The following is a 12107-nucleotide window of genomic DNA, read 5'->3' on the forward strand; positions in this document are numbered from 1 at the left end:
AAGGATGAGTTATTCTTCAACTGAACTAACACCGGTAGACACGTATTTTGTTACATGGATCTCGCAGGTTAATGTAGTAAACAAGTGTTTCGGTGTTGGTTATGCCCTGCGACAGACCCTAGGGGTAGAAGATGTGCACTGGGATATTTGTTAGTAAACACTTTTATGATTATGTACCTCATGCTTATACCTTGTGGTAAAGCTTGTGTTAAATACAGAAGGTCTTTGCTGGCTAAAGTGGCAAACCAATCCTAAATGAAATAGGTCTTATTGATTCATTAGGAAATGTTATGTCAAGTCAGTGCTGACATAGATTTGACATATTTACTATGAGACATTATGAGAAAGACCGTAGACCTGAATTCTCTATAGTGAAAAGTATCTTTTAAAGCCAATGGGCCTGTAAAAGTGAATTGTTATTACACTTTAGTAAAGCCTGCACACAGTTATTTTGTTACATAGAATCTCACAGACTACTGTAGTAGGCAAGGGATTTGGTGGGGGTAACCCCCTCAGATTTTATTTTAATTTGTTGATTACGTTTTAGTTTTTTCTTTCCAGATTACATTACTAATTAAAATGCATACAATAAGCAAAGCACACTATAATACTTATCTGTGTGCTGCACATTTGGCAGCAGGTAACAACAAAAAGTAAAAGGGCTAAGTCACACAGTGAGCAAGAGAAGTCTATGTATCAGTCCGCAGTTGACATCAACAGTTCCAACATACTCAGCCAAGAAACAGATGAAGAAGCAATAAAAGGAGACGGATTGGTGACCAACACCATAGGGTGGTACGACCGTCAACATGAAAAATCAGTACAGATTCAGTTATAGAAGACAATACATAACAATGAACAAGGTAAAAACAACTCAGGTGACTACACCTATGGAGATCCAGCTCTCCCCCACCCCGAACATAGCAAACAAGCATTGGCATAGCCAATAGGTCTCGCCTTTGGGACCTTATAAGTGTTTAGCCATGCAACACTTGATGTTGTTGCACCAAGGATATTGTGCTGGATAACTAAACACGTATAAGGTCCCAAAGGCGAGACCTATTGGCTATGCCAATGCTTGTTCTGTATACTCCCGAGGTCAGCAGTCGCTCTCTGTCTGAGCGCTCCCGAAGTGCAACATAACACTCAATTACATAACACAAAACATCCTTTGCTGAAAATTGTTGGGGCTTACTCTGCTTCACAAATAGAGCAGGTTGCAATCAAACAACACTCTTAATAAAGATGCATAAGTGCGCTGATTCAGGCTGCATGCTCATTTGCAACATGACATTACTTAGGGGCAGAGTCAGATGGACATCAAAATTGTGGCAGCCTGTGTGCACCCACAATACACCTGAATAATGCAGAGATCCATTGTATGCCTTCAGCCTCCCTCACCTACAACAGCTCCTTTCCCTGAGAAGTAGACCATTATGGAGCAGGCTCGGTGAGCACCAAGCGCTGTCAAGAGTAATAAGCTCATTACAAATGTAAATAAACTGGCGCACGCCTCCTTCTGTGTCGTGCCTGGTTAAAAATAAACAGATCAGTGTGCCCAGCCTCTCCCCGTCCCACCTCAGCTGCTTTCATCAGCTTGCACTGCAGCAAGAACTCCGAAACAGTTATAGAAAACTGAACAGAAATAGAAAAATGCTTTTTGTTCATCATGCAATGAAATGTGTTTGTAAAATGTATTTTTACAAAAACGTAAAATGGTGCCAAATAATTGCAGTGGGCATCATGTCCTCATGTCACAGCTGCAAAAAGTCTTTCACAGTAGAGACCCTTGATAATTACTAGTAAACAGTCTGATAATCGTAAGTTGCTTGGATTACCTACTGTATTTTCAGAATAAATGGCTGACTTTGAACGAGCCATAGTTTCCTTGTACATCAGTGAACATGACAAGACTCTTTCCAAGGAGGGAAGTCTCAGCACCCGGGAGTGGCGACCTGGGTCCATCCCTGTGAGTCCTTGCCAACTGGGATCGCACTCCCGGATCGCCGCAGGGGGAGGTGTCCCGACCGTAAAGGGGAATGATTGCCCTGTCCTGGATCGTGCTGCAATGAAAACCTCCGAGCCCCAGGAGGAATTAGCACTGTGCGCTGCCCAAAGCATGGTGTAGGTTTTTCACCTTGCGTGAATACCCTCCCCATTGCTGTGCTCCTCCACGTCCCAGTAGCAAATTTGCTGTGTGAGATGACCGTTTGCGTCGGTGCTCTTGTCGGGAGAGAAGGTGCTCTTGTCGTGAGTTGCATCGGCTCTCTGGATCTTCTGTAATCGCTCCCGCAAGGGAATCGCCAAACGTGCACGCGTTGCCATTGAAAGCAATGCAATGCGTGCACGATTTTGGCCCAAAAAGTGAATTGATTACTAAAGGTCTCCTCCTACGCAGCGCATGCATGCGCGCTGCGTAGGCAAGACCTAAAAATGGAGCATTCAGGACCCCATCACTGAAAACACAATTATATTACCCTCCCATGGTGCGTCAGCAAGGATATTCTTACAGACAGTAGTAGCTGATACAGGACCCACAGGGAGGGTGAATTAGTGATCTGTGCCCCCTAAAACGAGTTGTAAGACTGGTCGTATCTGTGTGTATATGTGTCTGGAGTTTGGTCAGAATGGTATCCCAACAGGTAGAGATGGGATATTTACGTAACCCAAGATTGTCTTCTCTGTGCAGGGCGACACTTTCATCTTGTGCACATGTGAACAGTGAGCGCGACCAAGCTATCAGTAGTGGGGGTTCAGGAAACTTCTAATGCGAAGTGATAAGGCATTTGGCCACAATGAAACCCAGATCTAGGAAATGAGAAGTAGCTTTGTGTTTTTTATGTGTACAGTAGAGACCCAAAATAAATATCTCCCATGTGTGCAGGTCCCGGTGCTCAGTGCAAGAGGACAAATGAGATGTAACACCCAACCAATAACTAATCAAACGTGGACAAGCCCATAGCATATAAAGTATGTCAACATCAGTGTGTTAGCATCTGGGACTAGCGTCATCAGCTCTATTAAACTAGCGGTTCATTTTGTCTGGGGAGAGTTATGCTCTGTGCAAGATATAATATTGAATGAGCCCAAATCGGTAGTTTTGTGTTATATTTACAGGGCATTCCAACAAGGATGCATATTCCTTATCCGTCAAAGGGGCATTGCAAATCCCCAGCGCCTATGTAAAGTGCTGAGAGGAGGAGCAGCAGACATCCGCAAAGCATCAGCAAACCAACGGACTAAGTGCCTGCCAATCCCCTTTACATGGAGATACTGCAGCACAAAATGGGGTGGACGTCCAGAGGTCTTCTACCAGGATTTCGTAGATGCCCCAGAGTGTGTATACCAGCGGCATGCCATGCGGTCTATTTTTACGATGCAGTGAATCTGCCACCTCTGGGTGTACAAAGCATCTCCAATGTGATGCATAAGAGATCACAGAGCGGGTGAGAAGGAGACTCCAACATTAGCATCGATATGCTACCCCTAACAATAAGAAGTCGGGCGTCGATGCCTTTGAACATACGTGAAACAGGTGTAGAACAGATGGTAAGCCCCAAGCAGGTCAAGTTGTTGCCCTGTCTGCTAAGTTCAAAACCGCCAACCACAGAGCAATCCACTGGATTTGTAAGGCCAGAAATGTAATTTTGCAATTGCCACTCAACGTCTGGGCTTGTTCCAAATTAATTCCCTCGTCTGGCTAGTAAAGGAACGGGAAAACATTGCAGGGATATAGAAGGGAAGGTTAGTGAAATAATACAAAAGCCTTGGAAGGACTACCAATTTCAGGAGCGCCACGTTTCCCATCACAGAGAGAAGCAGCATACACAAGAAGGACATCCGAGAGTGCAGGAAATCACCGCGAGTGAAATGGTACCATCAAAGAGGTCAGTTTGGTTGTGATAAACATATACTGCAAGGTAACACAACGTGCTAGGCTGCCATTCCATCTGTATCTTATTCAGACAAAAATATGTGCATTAGGAACATCCACCATGAAGGGGAACAAACATGATTTAGACCAATTAACCCTCAAACCAGAACGGATGGCAAATGTGCTAAGTGTCAGGGCCTTATCTTGGTACGTCAACAAAAAAAGAGGGGGGACCAGGAGCTCGTTTCGGTCCAGTGTCCATGCTCCACAAATGACTGTAAAAACACCTGGGACACTGTTCCATGTAGAGGGTGCAAGGTGTCACCCAGTCAAAAAAGAAGAAAGATATAGAGTAGGAAAGATTTAGAAGAGGAGGTTTGAAAAAGAGAGAGGCAGAGGTTCAACCCCAGTATCAAGGATCCAACCCCGAAGGGGAGGACCAAGTCTTGCCTCTTAGTTGCCCTCATACACCCAGAAGGATATCATGCTTCATCATCTGGCTTTTGCTCCTCGTCGGGCCGGCGCTGCAATGCCCGACGGGGCCCTGAAGGGTCACTTTAACGGAGATCTTTAAAGAGAAAAGCCGTTTGGTGAGTGCGGGTGTGTATGGTAGATCTGGAGAAAAAAGTGGTGAAGTGCGTGCAGGGGTAGATAAAATTACCTAGGGGTATCCACTGGTGGACTCTTTAATAGTGTGGTGCCCCTGGCAGGTTAAATAACCCGCCAGCTCCGCTCCGCAAGCCTCGCCCTTGCCACCGTTCCCTGAATCCGATGTACGACCACCGGCGGGAGATCCTTCTCCTACCTCGCCGCCAAGACCTGGAACACCCTCCCCACCCCCCTACGGCGGACCCAAGACCTGCTCACCTTCAGGAGGCTCCTCAAGACCTGGCTCTTCGACCAGTAGCGGCACCCCTCCCCCCCCCCAGCGCCTTGAGACCCTCGCGGGTAAGTAGCGCGCTCTACAAGTATAATGATTGATTGATTGAATAACCAGAAGGTTGGTGAGTTACAATGAGGCCTAATGTGCCTGTGTAACTTAACAAAAGGTCGACATGTTTCACGCCTTAGTAGTCTGAATGATCTATGGCGTTTCTTCAGGACCTAGCTGATGCGGTGATGGTGCACGACAGAGAAGAAAGGGGTTCCAGAATAGTGATGGTAACTCACATGGGTGAGAGGTGGCTCGGGGTAGACCGCAGGGTAAGTTTCCCTATAATGTGGTCTGCAATCTCGATTTGTAGATATGCCCAAGCGAGTAGAGTACCCTCACAAGACAGGCGAGCAGACTCCCACGGCTAGTCACCGCTGGATGCCCGCACCCTATTTGGGTTGCGTCGGGTGCCGGGTCCTAAGCACCTACCCTCTCCCAGCGGCTGCCAATCCACCTGTATCTTATTCAGAAGAAAATATGTGCATTAGGAACATCCACCATGAAGGGGAACAAACATGATTTAGACCAATTAACCCTCAAATCAAATTGTTTTAATGCACTTACCGCTGGTGGCAGCACACATTCCAGCACTACTGTACTGATGAGGTCAAACTTTCACCCAGACAAAATGACTGTGTATTAAAATAACAAAAAGCGAAATGATGCTTCCACAGAAGATGCTTCCTTACACCACATAATTTCCCTGCTTCATAATTCAGTGACCCAGACGCGTGATGTGCTCCCCCATCACCTGACACTGCCAGCGGGCTCGAGTACACCAAGTCCCTGGCCCTTCAAAGACTCGCCCCAGCCGCCTCGTCCTCGTGACCACCTCGGTTGTAATCCGGAACCTAGAAGCCCGAGGGCGTGCGCGGTCCGCTTCAAATACGCGCAGCGCTTTGAGGAGGCAGGAGCCGCGTGCACACCGCCACTCCCGGCACATTCTTGACAGAAGTTCGTCGCAAGAAGAGCTGCCCCGCGACCTCCAGCAGTCATGGACACCACCTGCGTGAAGCTGAGCACCGGGGCTCTCGTGCCAGCGCTGGGGCTGGGCACGTGGCAGGTAAGATGGGGGCAGGTACACTACAGGCAGAAGGCCACACGCCGCTAGGATGTGATTTCTTGGGTGCCCAGTTGGATGTGACCTGCCCCAGGGCTTTAAGAGGAATGAAAAAACCCTGCGGGCCGATGTAATTAAGGGCGTGATTTAAAAATACGTCTGCTAAGACATCTGTGCTTAACATAGTGCGCCGTCCGATGGTAAATTTGCTGCTTCTGTCATTTCAGCCAGATAAATAATACAAGTAACGTTTTTCACCTAGGAGATGCCAGGACTGTTGGCTTTGTCAATGGTTGTTAGTTGCATGAACTAAGCAACAACTTTGGTTTCGTTGTATGTAAATAACATTGAAAATGCTACAGTTCTGAAATGATTAAACTATAAGGATAGTCATTGACGTTGCATCAAAGGCACCTAAGGGTGGGACTGCTGCAGTTAAAGATGTTTTTTTCACTCTGAGGATGAGAATGGAGAGCCGGATAGTAGGGACCCGTCTCGGCACATGCTTTTTAGAACTGCCGGTACTGAGCTCTTTTCCATCCGTCGTGAGGCTGAGTGTTGTGTGATACGTGCGGAATGGCTGTTATCCCAGACAGATGCCTTCAGTTCTGAGCGGGCCTGGGTCTCAAAGAGAGACCCCCTCCCACCCTAACTCTGGATCATGAGGGGATCTCGTGTGATAAAGAGATGACGTCTCTGCTACCTCCTGCCTGGGCCTGAGAGCTACCCCTCCCCTCTATGAAGTACGTTTTGGCGATGGCGAGTTCACACGTGCTAGAGCGATGGCGTCAGTGCTGAATGAACCCCTTAAATTACCTCCTCCCATGCCCAGTGTTGAGGGTGTATCGGGTCACGTCGGGGGCGGGGGGCTGATTTGAACATGCAAGTACAAGCCCCAGAATCGAGTGCACTGGTAGGCGATGGCCGCCCCGAGTGCAGCAGCAGCAGGGCCAGTCTACTCTCCTGTAATATTTTGGATTTCAACTGTTTATATCGTGTGTTACTTGGGTGAAGAGCGGAATATAGGTACATAGATTCGGCCACCTGAAGGGCGTGTAGGGACATAGAGAGCGAAATCCCTGGATGCATTTAAAGACAATTCAATGGAAACTGCACTTGGAGCGAAAATAAAGTCTGTGGGTGGGTAAGAGGTAAGCTGAGGTGTGTGCATAGGACTATGAATTCAAACAACTGGCGTATCAAAGCGTTAAGTGGTCTATAGAGCGCTCGATTATCAGAAAGGCGTCTTGGCGCTGGCTGAGAAAGCAGAAACAAGCATTTACAATGCAATAGGTCTCGCATTTGCAAAAGTTAGAGCTATTGACATTGTAAATGACAAACCTTTTATTTACGTGTTGGTTTTGAAAACAGATAAATAAATGGCATTGTCAATTACAATGCCAATAGCTTAATCTTTCGCAAATGCGAGACCTATTGCATTTGCAATGCAATAGGTCTCGTATTTACGCCAGTTTTAGCTATTGACATTGCAAAAAACAATGTGTTGTATTTATGTTTCAAAAACCAAAGCATAAAAAGGCATTGTCATTTGCAATAGCTCAAACTAACCAAAGCATAAAAAGGCATTGTCATTTACAATAGCTTAAACTCGCGTAAATGCGAGACCTGTTGCATTGCAAATGCTTGTTACAGCAGGGCATAAACAGCAACAAATTGTCGAACCCCAGCCATTTTGGAAGCTACCAACACAAGGGTGTCTGATTTCTGGCGAGTTCTAAAACAATTACAGCCCCTTTGCTATGGCCCTTTGATATCCCCAACCTGCCCATGAGGCGTCAAAGGTTCCTACAGTACAGTTTCTGGAGACTTAGCATAAACACGGACAAGATTCAGGCACACAAACACACTTCTATGGCACAACGGAAGGGAAAGGCGTCCCCTGCAGTGGCCTGGTAAGCAATGCCTTGGGCCCTTTCACCTTTTTATTTACAAATTAAGCACTGAATTACCAATACGCAGTGGGTGAAGTGGGATCTGAGGGGAATAAAAACAGTAACTCTAGTGCCTTTTTTAATACAACACTTTGGAGCACTTTTCTGCATATTAAATATCTGGTGTTAGTTTAGCTTAGTAGCTGTAATGGCGCTCAATGTACTGACCCCCCGTAAGCATAGAAGGCTGAACTGATTTTGAGGCGATGTGAAACCCTAACTTTTAGATGTACATGAATATTAAAATTACTGAGCAAGTGCGCAGGCTACAATTCTGGAAGTGCATCCATAATAGGTTTGTTCCACCACTACTAGACACAGCCCCCCTTACCTAATGAAGGTAGCCTCCCCTGACCCCCCAACCACCCAAAAAAATCTATAAAAACGTATCTATAAAAACTTTTGTTTAAAAAAAAGATAACACACTAACCATGTGCCTCCATCTGAAAGGATACCTCCCTGCAACCCCTTGCTTCCATTTGCCCACCAATGCAACCTATGCACTTTAATCCCGTCTCAGATGAGTGCACGCACCAGAAGGATGGCAGAAACCCTGACCTCCAAGTGATAACACGGGCAACTATTATAGTCAAATAATGTAAGATGCTGCTTCTTGGTAGGCTGCCTAGAGCATCTTACACTGCAGAATATAAACAGGAAAGGCATGTGTGCACCAGACAGTGCTATATAATAAAAAATGCTAATTAGGGAATGGGCTATAGAAGTGCACTCCCTTCCTTCCGAGCAGGAAGGTGACGTGCATTAACACTGGTATAATGCCGTGATACTTCACAAGTAAATGCAGTTACAAGTTAATTCCTGCAGAATGGGGAATAACTGTGAAGATTAGTTTTTTACTGAGCGGAATTCCACACAGTATTTTATTTTTTAGAGGGATTAATGGTAGGAGGTAAATGTGACAGATGGCCTGTGGGCGGGTCGAGCATCTGGCAGGACTAGATGGGAAAGGAAGCTGCTTTGTGGGTAAGTATTACATACTCCCCCTGTGCTGGTATGGGGTGAGGCAGGGTCCAGTAAACAGAGCAGGCCTGCATTGTATAACAAGTTTGTAAAGTTATAAAAATGTTGAAGTTACATGAACTGTTGTGCGGTTAAGTGTAGTTAAATGTAGCAGCAGGATCTAAAAATACAGCAGTTTTAAGGAAGGCATATGGGACAAATTGTATTTGGGGCTAAAATCAGCATTTTGCAATGGGAGGGGCAAGAGAGTCATGACTTCGCAGGGTTTGGAGTACTTGTGGGAAAAGCAATGCTAGCAGGAGCCTATAGCAGGAGTTATAACCCCTGTATGAAATGTCAGCAGAGGGGAAAGAAGGATTATGGAGGTGGGGGGTGCAGCAATGGGAGTTTAGCGTCCCTGGGGGCTGACGCAGCAGAGGATATGGGAGGCTCCATTTCCAGGAGGGGGAGGGGGGCCGGTGCCCGGAGCAGGGAGGGGTGCTGCGAGGCTCTGCCTCCCCTCACTTCTAGGCTCAGCTGCTGCAGGAAGTGTGTGGGGCTGAAAGTGACACTGCAGTGAATGGTGCCTGATCTGTTTAAGTCTGCAAAAACATTTTATATTATACTTTTTTATCATTGAGCTGATTAAAAATAATAAACAGAGCGAACTTGACCTGACGGTATTGGGCCTCTTTACATGAGCAGCAGTTACATTACACAAAGGCAAATTAATTTTTTGGGTACAAGGAGAATCATATGATGTCAAGCAGACGCCGAGACTGGAACTTAGCTTGCCAGGTTTTAACTCATCACACTACATCCTTTCTTACATTTAAAGAGTAGAAACGTTGGGAAATATAGCAATTAGAACTCAGTGGGGGAATAGCGTGCTTTTCATTGATATATTTACACTGCAGCAAACAATACGGGTGACAAAACGCAGCTTTTAGGAAAACATGTTGCCTTACTTTATTTGCTGGACCATCCAATAGAATTGACAGATTTTGGTTGTAATAGAGGAAGCTCCGCACTTCAGGTGTTCCTACTATCCTGCCTCAAGACCGAGTAGGTGAAGCCCGCTAACTGCGTAACAAGTCCATAACCAAAACACACTTGGCAAACAAGAGGAAGGGCCCGTCATCTCTCATGAAAAGGGAGAGAGAGTGCCGTAGTTGTACTGTATAACTTAAACAAAACACTTCACCTGGGGGCATATGTATCATCATCTACATTTGCGATTCTCAAATAGCGATTTTTTGAGAATCGCTATTTGAGAATTGCAAAACGGGATGTATTTAAAAAATCGCACAAATTTTGCGATTTCTTAAAATTCCTTAATTGCGATTAGCAAATTGCGAAATACCTTCCCATTCATTCCTATGGGCCAGGAGGCCCATAGCAATGAATGGGAAGTCCTTCTCAATTTGCGAATCGCTATTTGCTAATCGCAAATTGAGAATATTTTCAAAGGTGCAAGGGTGTCATGATGACACCCTGATGCACCCCTGAAATCAGCATGTGTGCACATATGGAGCACATACATGCCCTAAGGGCATGTATGTGCACCACATGGCACTTTGAAATATGCAAAAAAGTGCATATTTCAAAGAAATCGCAACTTACCACCAACTTGAAGTTGGTGGTAATTTGCGATTTCTTAAGGAGAAATCGCACAACTTGGGTGCGTGTTACATTGCATTTAAGAAATCGCAATTTGCGAGTTCTTAAATGCTTACGCAAACTTAAGAAATCGCAAATTTAGCGATTCCTTAAGAGTGCGAGGCTGAAATGCCTCATACATCTCCTTTTGCGATTTTGTATTCGCAAACACTGTTTTTTTGAGATTCGCAGCGTTTGCGAATACAAAATCCTTTGATACATATGCCCCCTGTTTCCTTAGCCTCTGCACGAACCCTGCTGCTAGAGCTGCAACAAGTAAGTTGTGACAATGGTAGGCAACAATTCTATAAAAACGCACAAACGTACGGTATTAATGTAAATGCACACTCACTGGCCTTGCTTGCCCTCCATCTCTTCTAGTGAGGCACAAATAACGGGAATACAGCAAAACACCGCAATCAAGTCAAACAATGTGCGGCGGCATTGGCAACAGCAATATTGAGAACAGGGCACAGACTTCGCTGTGTGATGCCCGTTCTGGCGGCTGTGTTAATAGCCGATGGACTGCTCCATCCTGGTTTAGGGCCACCTCGCAGCAAGTGATCGCATTTCTTATTCTTAGCATAACTGAAGATGAACGTGTGTTACAGCAGACTTCTGAACTATGCCGTCTCAGCTGCGGCACCTCTGTCTCCAAAGTTAACAAATGCTAGCAGCTCGCAGGCACATCTCACATTCACGGCGTGCAAGAGTGCGTGATGTTGTGTATTTTTTTTAATTGAGCTGCAGACGCGTCCTGGCCAGGCTGCTGGAACCTAGTCCGCCCCTGGCTGCAATCATCCACATAATACATGCAAGGGCTGCTTTCTTGGCATGATCGTTAAGACTTGCCTGCTTCAGGTTTTGGAGCGAATGTTGAAGGCGCTTACTGACCACTCGTACAAACGGCCGCCATTGTCCCGTCTGCACTTGGAAAGTGAAAGTGGGCATGGCGCACTGATTGTAAGCGAAGCACGTCGTTGTGCCAATAAAGAAAACAAGCGCGCGCCTCCATGACCGCCACAAGCTGCGAGACAGTGGGAGGGGGGCGGGAACAAAGCGAACGGGAACACGGCCAACAGGTGGGGGCGGGAACAGGAAACTAAAAAGCAAAAGGTACACTGATCTCGCTACGAAACAAACAAGTGGGAATACAATCAACACAATTCCTGTCTCGTGAGTCATTGTGGTTACATCAAAGCTCGGCGAGCAGCAGTGACTATAAACTAGCGGTGTCAGATGAAGTGATTCGCCCACAATCACGGAACATTACGTTAAAGCCAACACTTCCAAACTCGGCAGCTGGTGGTGGAAAATAAACAAGGAAGTAGTCCCTACGAGCAGCGGAACTAAACTGTAGTTGGTCGATGCTGCTTCCTGCAAAATGGAAGAAAAACGGAAGTGACGTTTCGGACCACCAGCCAATCAATGTGCTACATAAAAAGAGCAATGCCAGATTTAACCAATGGCAAGCGAAAATACAAATATAAAAGCAATGGGTGGAGTTTCACCCAACATACTGATTACTTAATGACTCGGAGAGGCAGCGACCAAAGAGACCAAGAATAGCGATTAACAAGAGGAGAAGAGCATATCTTCAAGGCTTTCCTAAAAGCCAAAAGTTTGAGCATGGCTTCGATTATACGGGAGGGGCATTCCGAGCCTTCG

The 12107-nt window shown here is 46.0% G+C and overlaps 1 protein-coding gene and 1 long non-coding RNA gene across 2 annotated transcripts in view; one reads left to right on the forward strand and one right to left on the reverse strand.

The window, feature by feature from the left end:
• Positions 1-12107, reverse strand: part of LOC146854178 (uncharacterized) — a 265426-nt gene that overhangs the window by 73323 nt on the left and 179996 nt on the right. The window lies entirely within an intron of this gene.
• The window catches only part of LOC146854179 (aldo-keto reductase family 1 member B1-like), a 217432-nt gene continuing 211047 nt past the window's right edge, over positions 5723-12107 (forward strand). The window contains exon 1 of the mRNA XM_085651951.1: positions 5723-5871. Coding sequence (XP_085508077.1) covers positions 5803-5871 — 69 coding nt within the window. The 5' untranslated portion in view covers positions 5723-5802. The remainder of the gene's footprint in view (positions 5872-12107) is intronic.

The sequence above is a fragment of the Triturus cristatus genome, chromosome 4_1 (genome assembly GCF_964204655.1).
Source record: "Triturus cristatus chromosome 4_1, aTriCri1.1, whole genome shotgun sequence".
In the NCBI taxonomy this organism is placed as follows: Eukaryota; Metazoa; Chordata; class Amphibia; order Caudata; family Salamandridae; genus Triturus; species Triturus cristatus.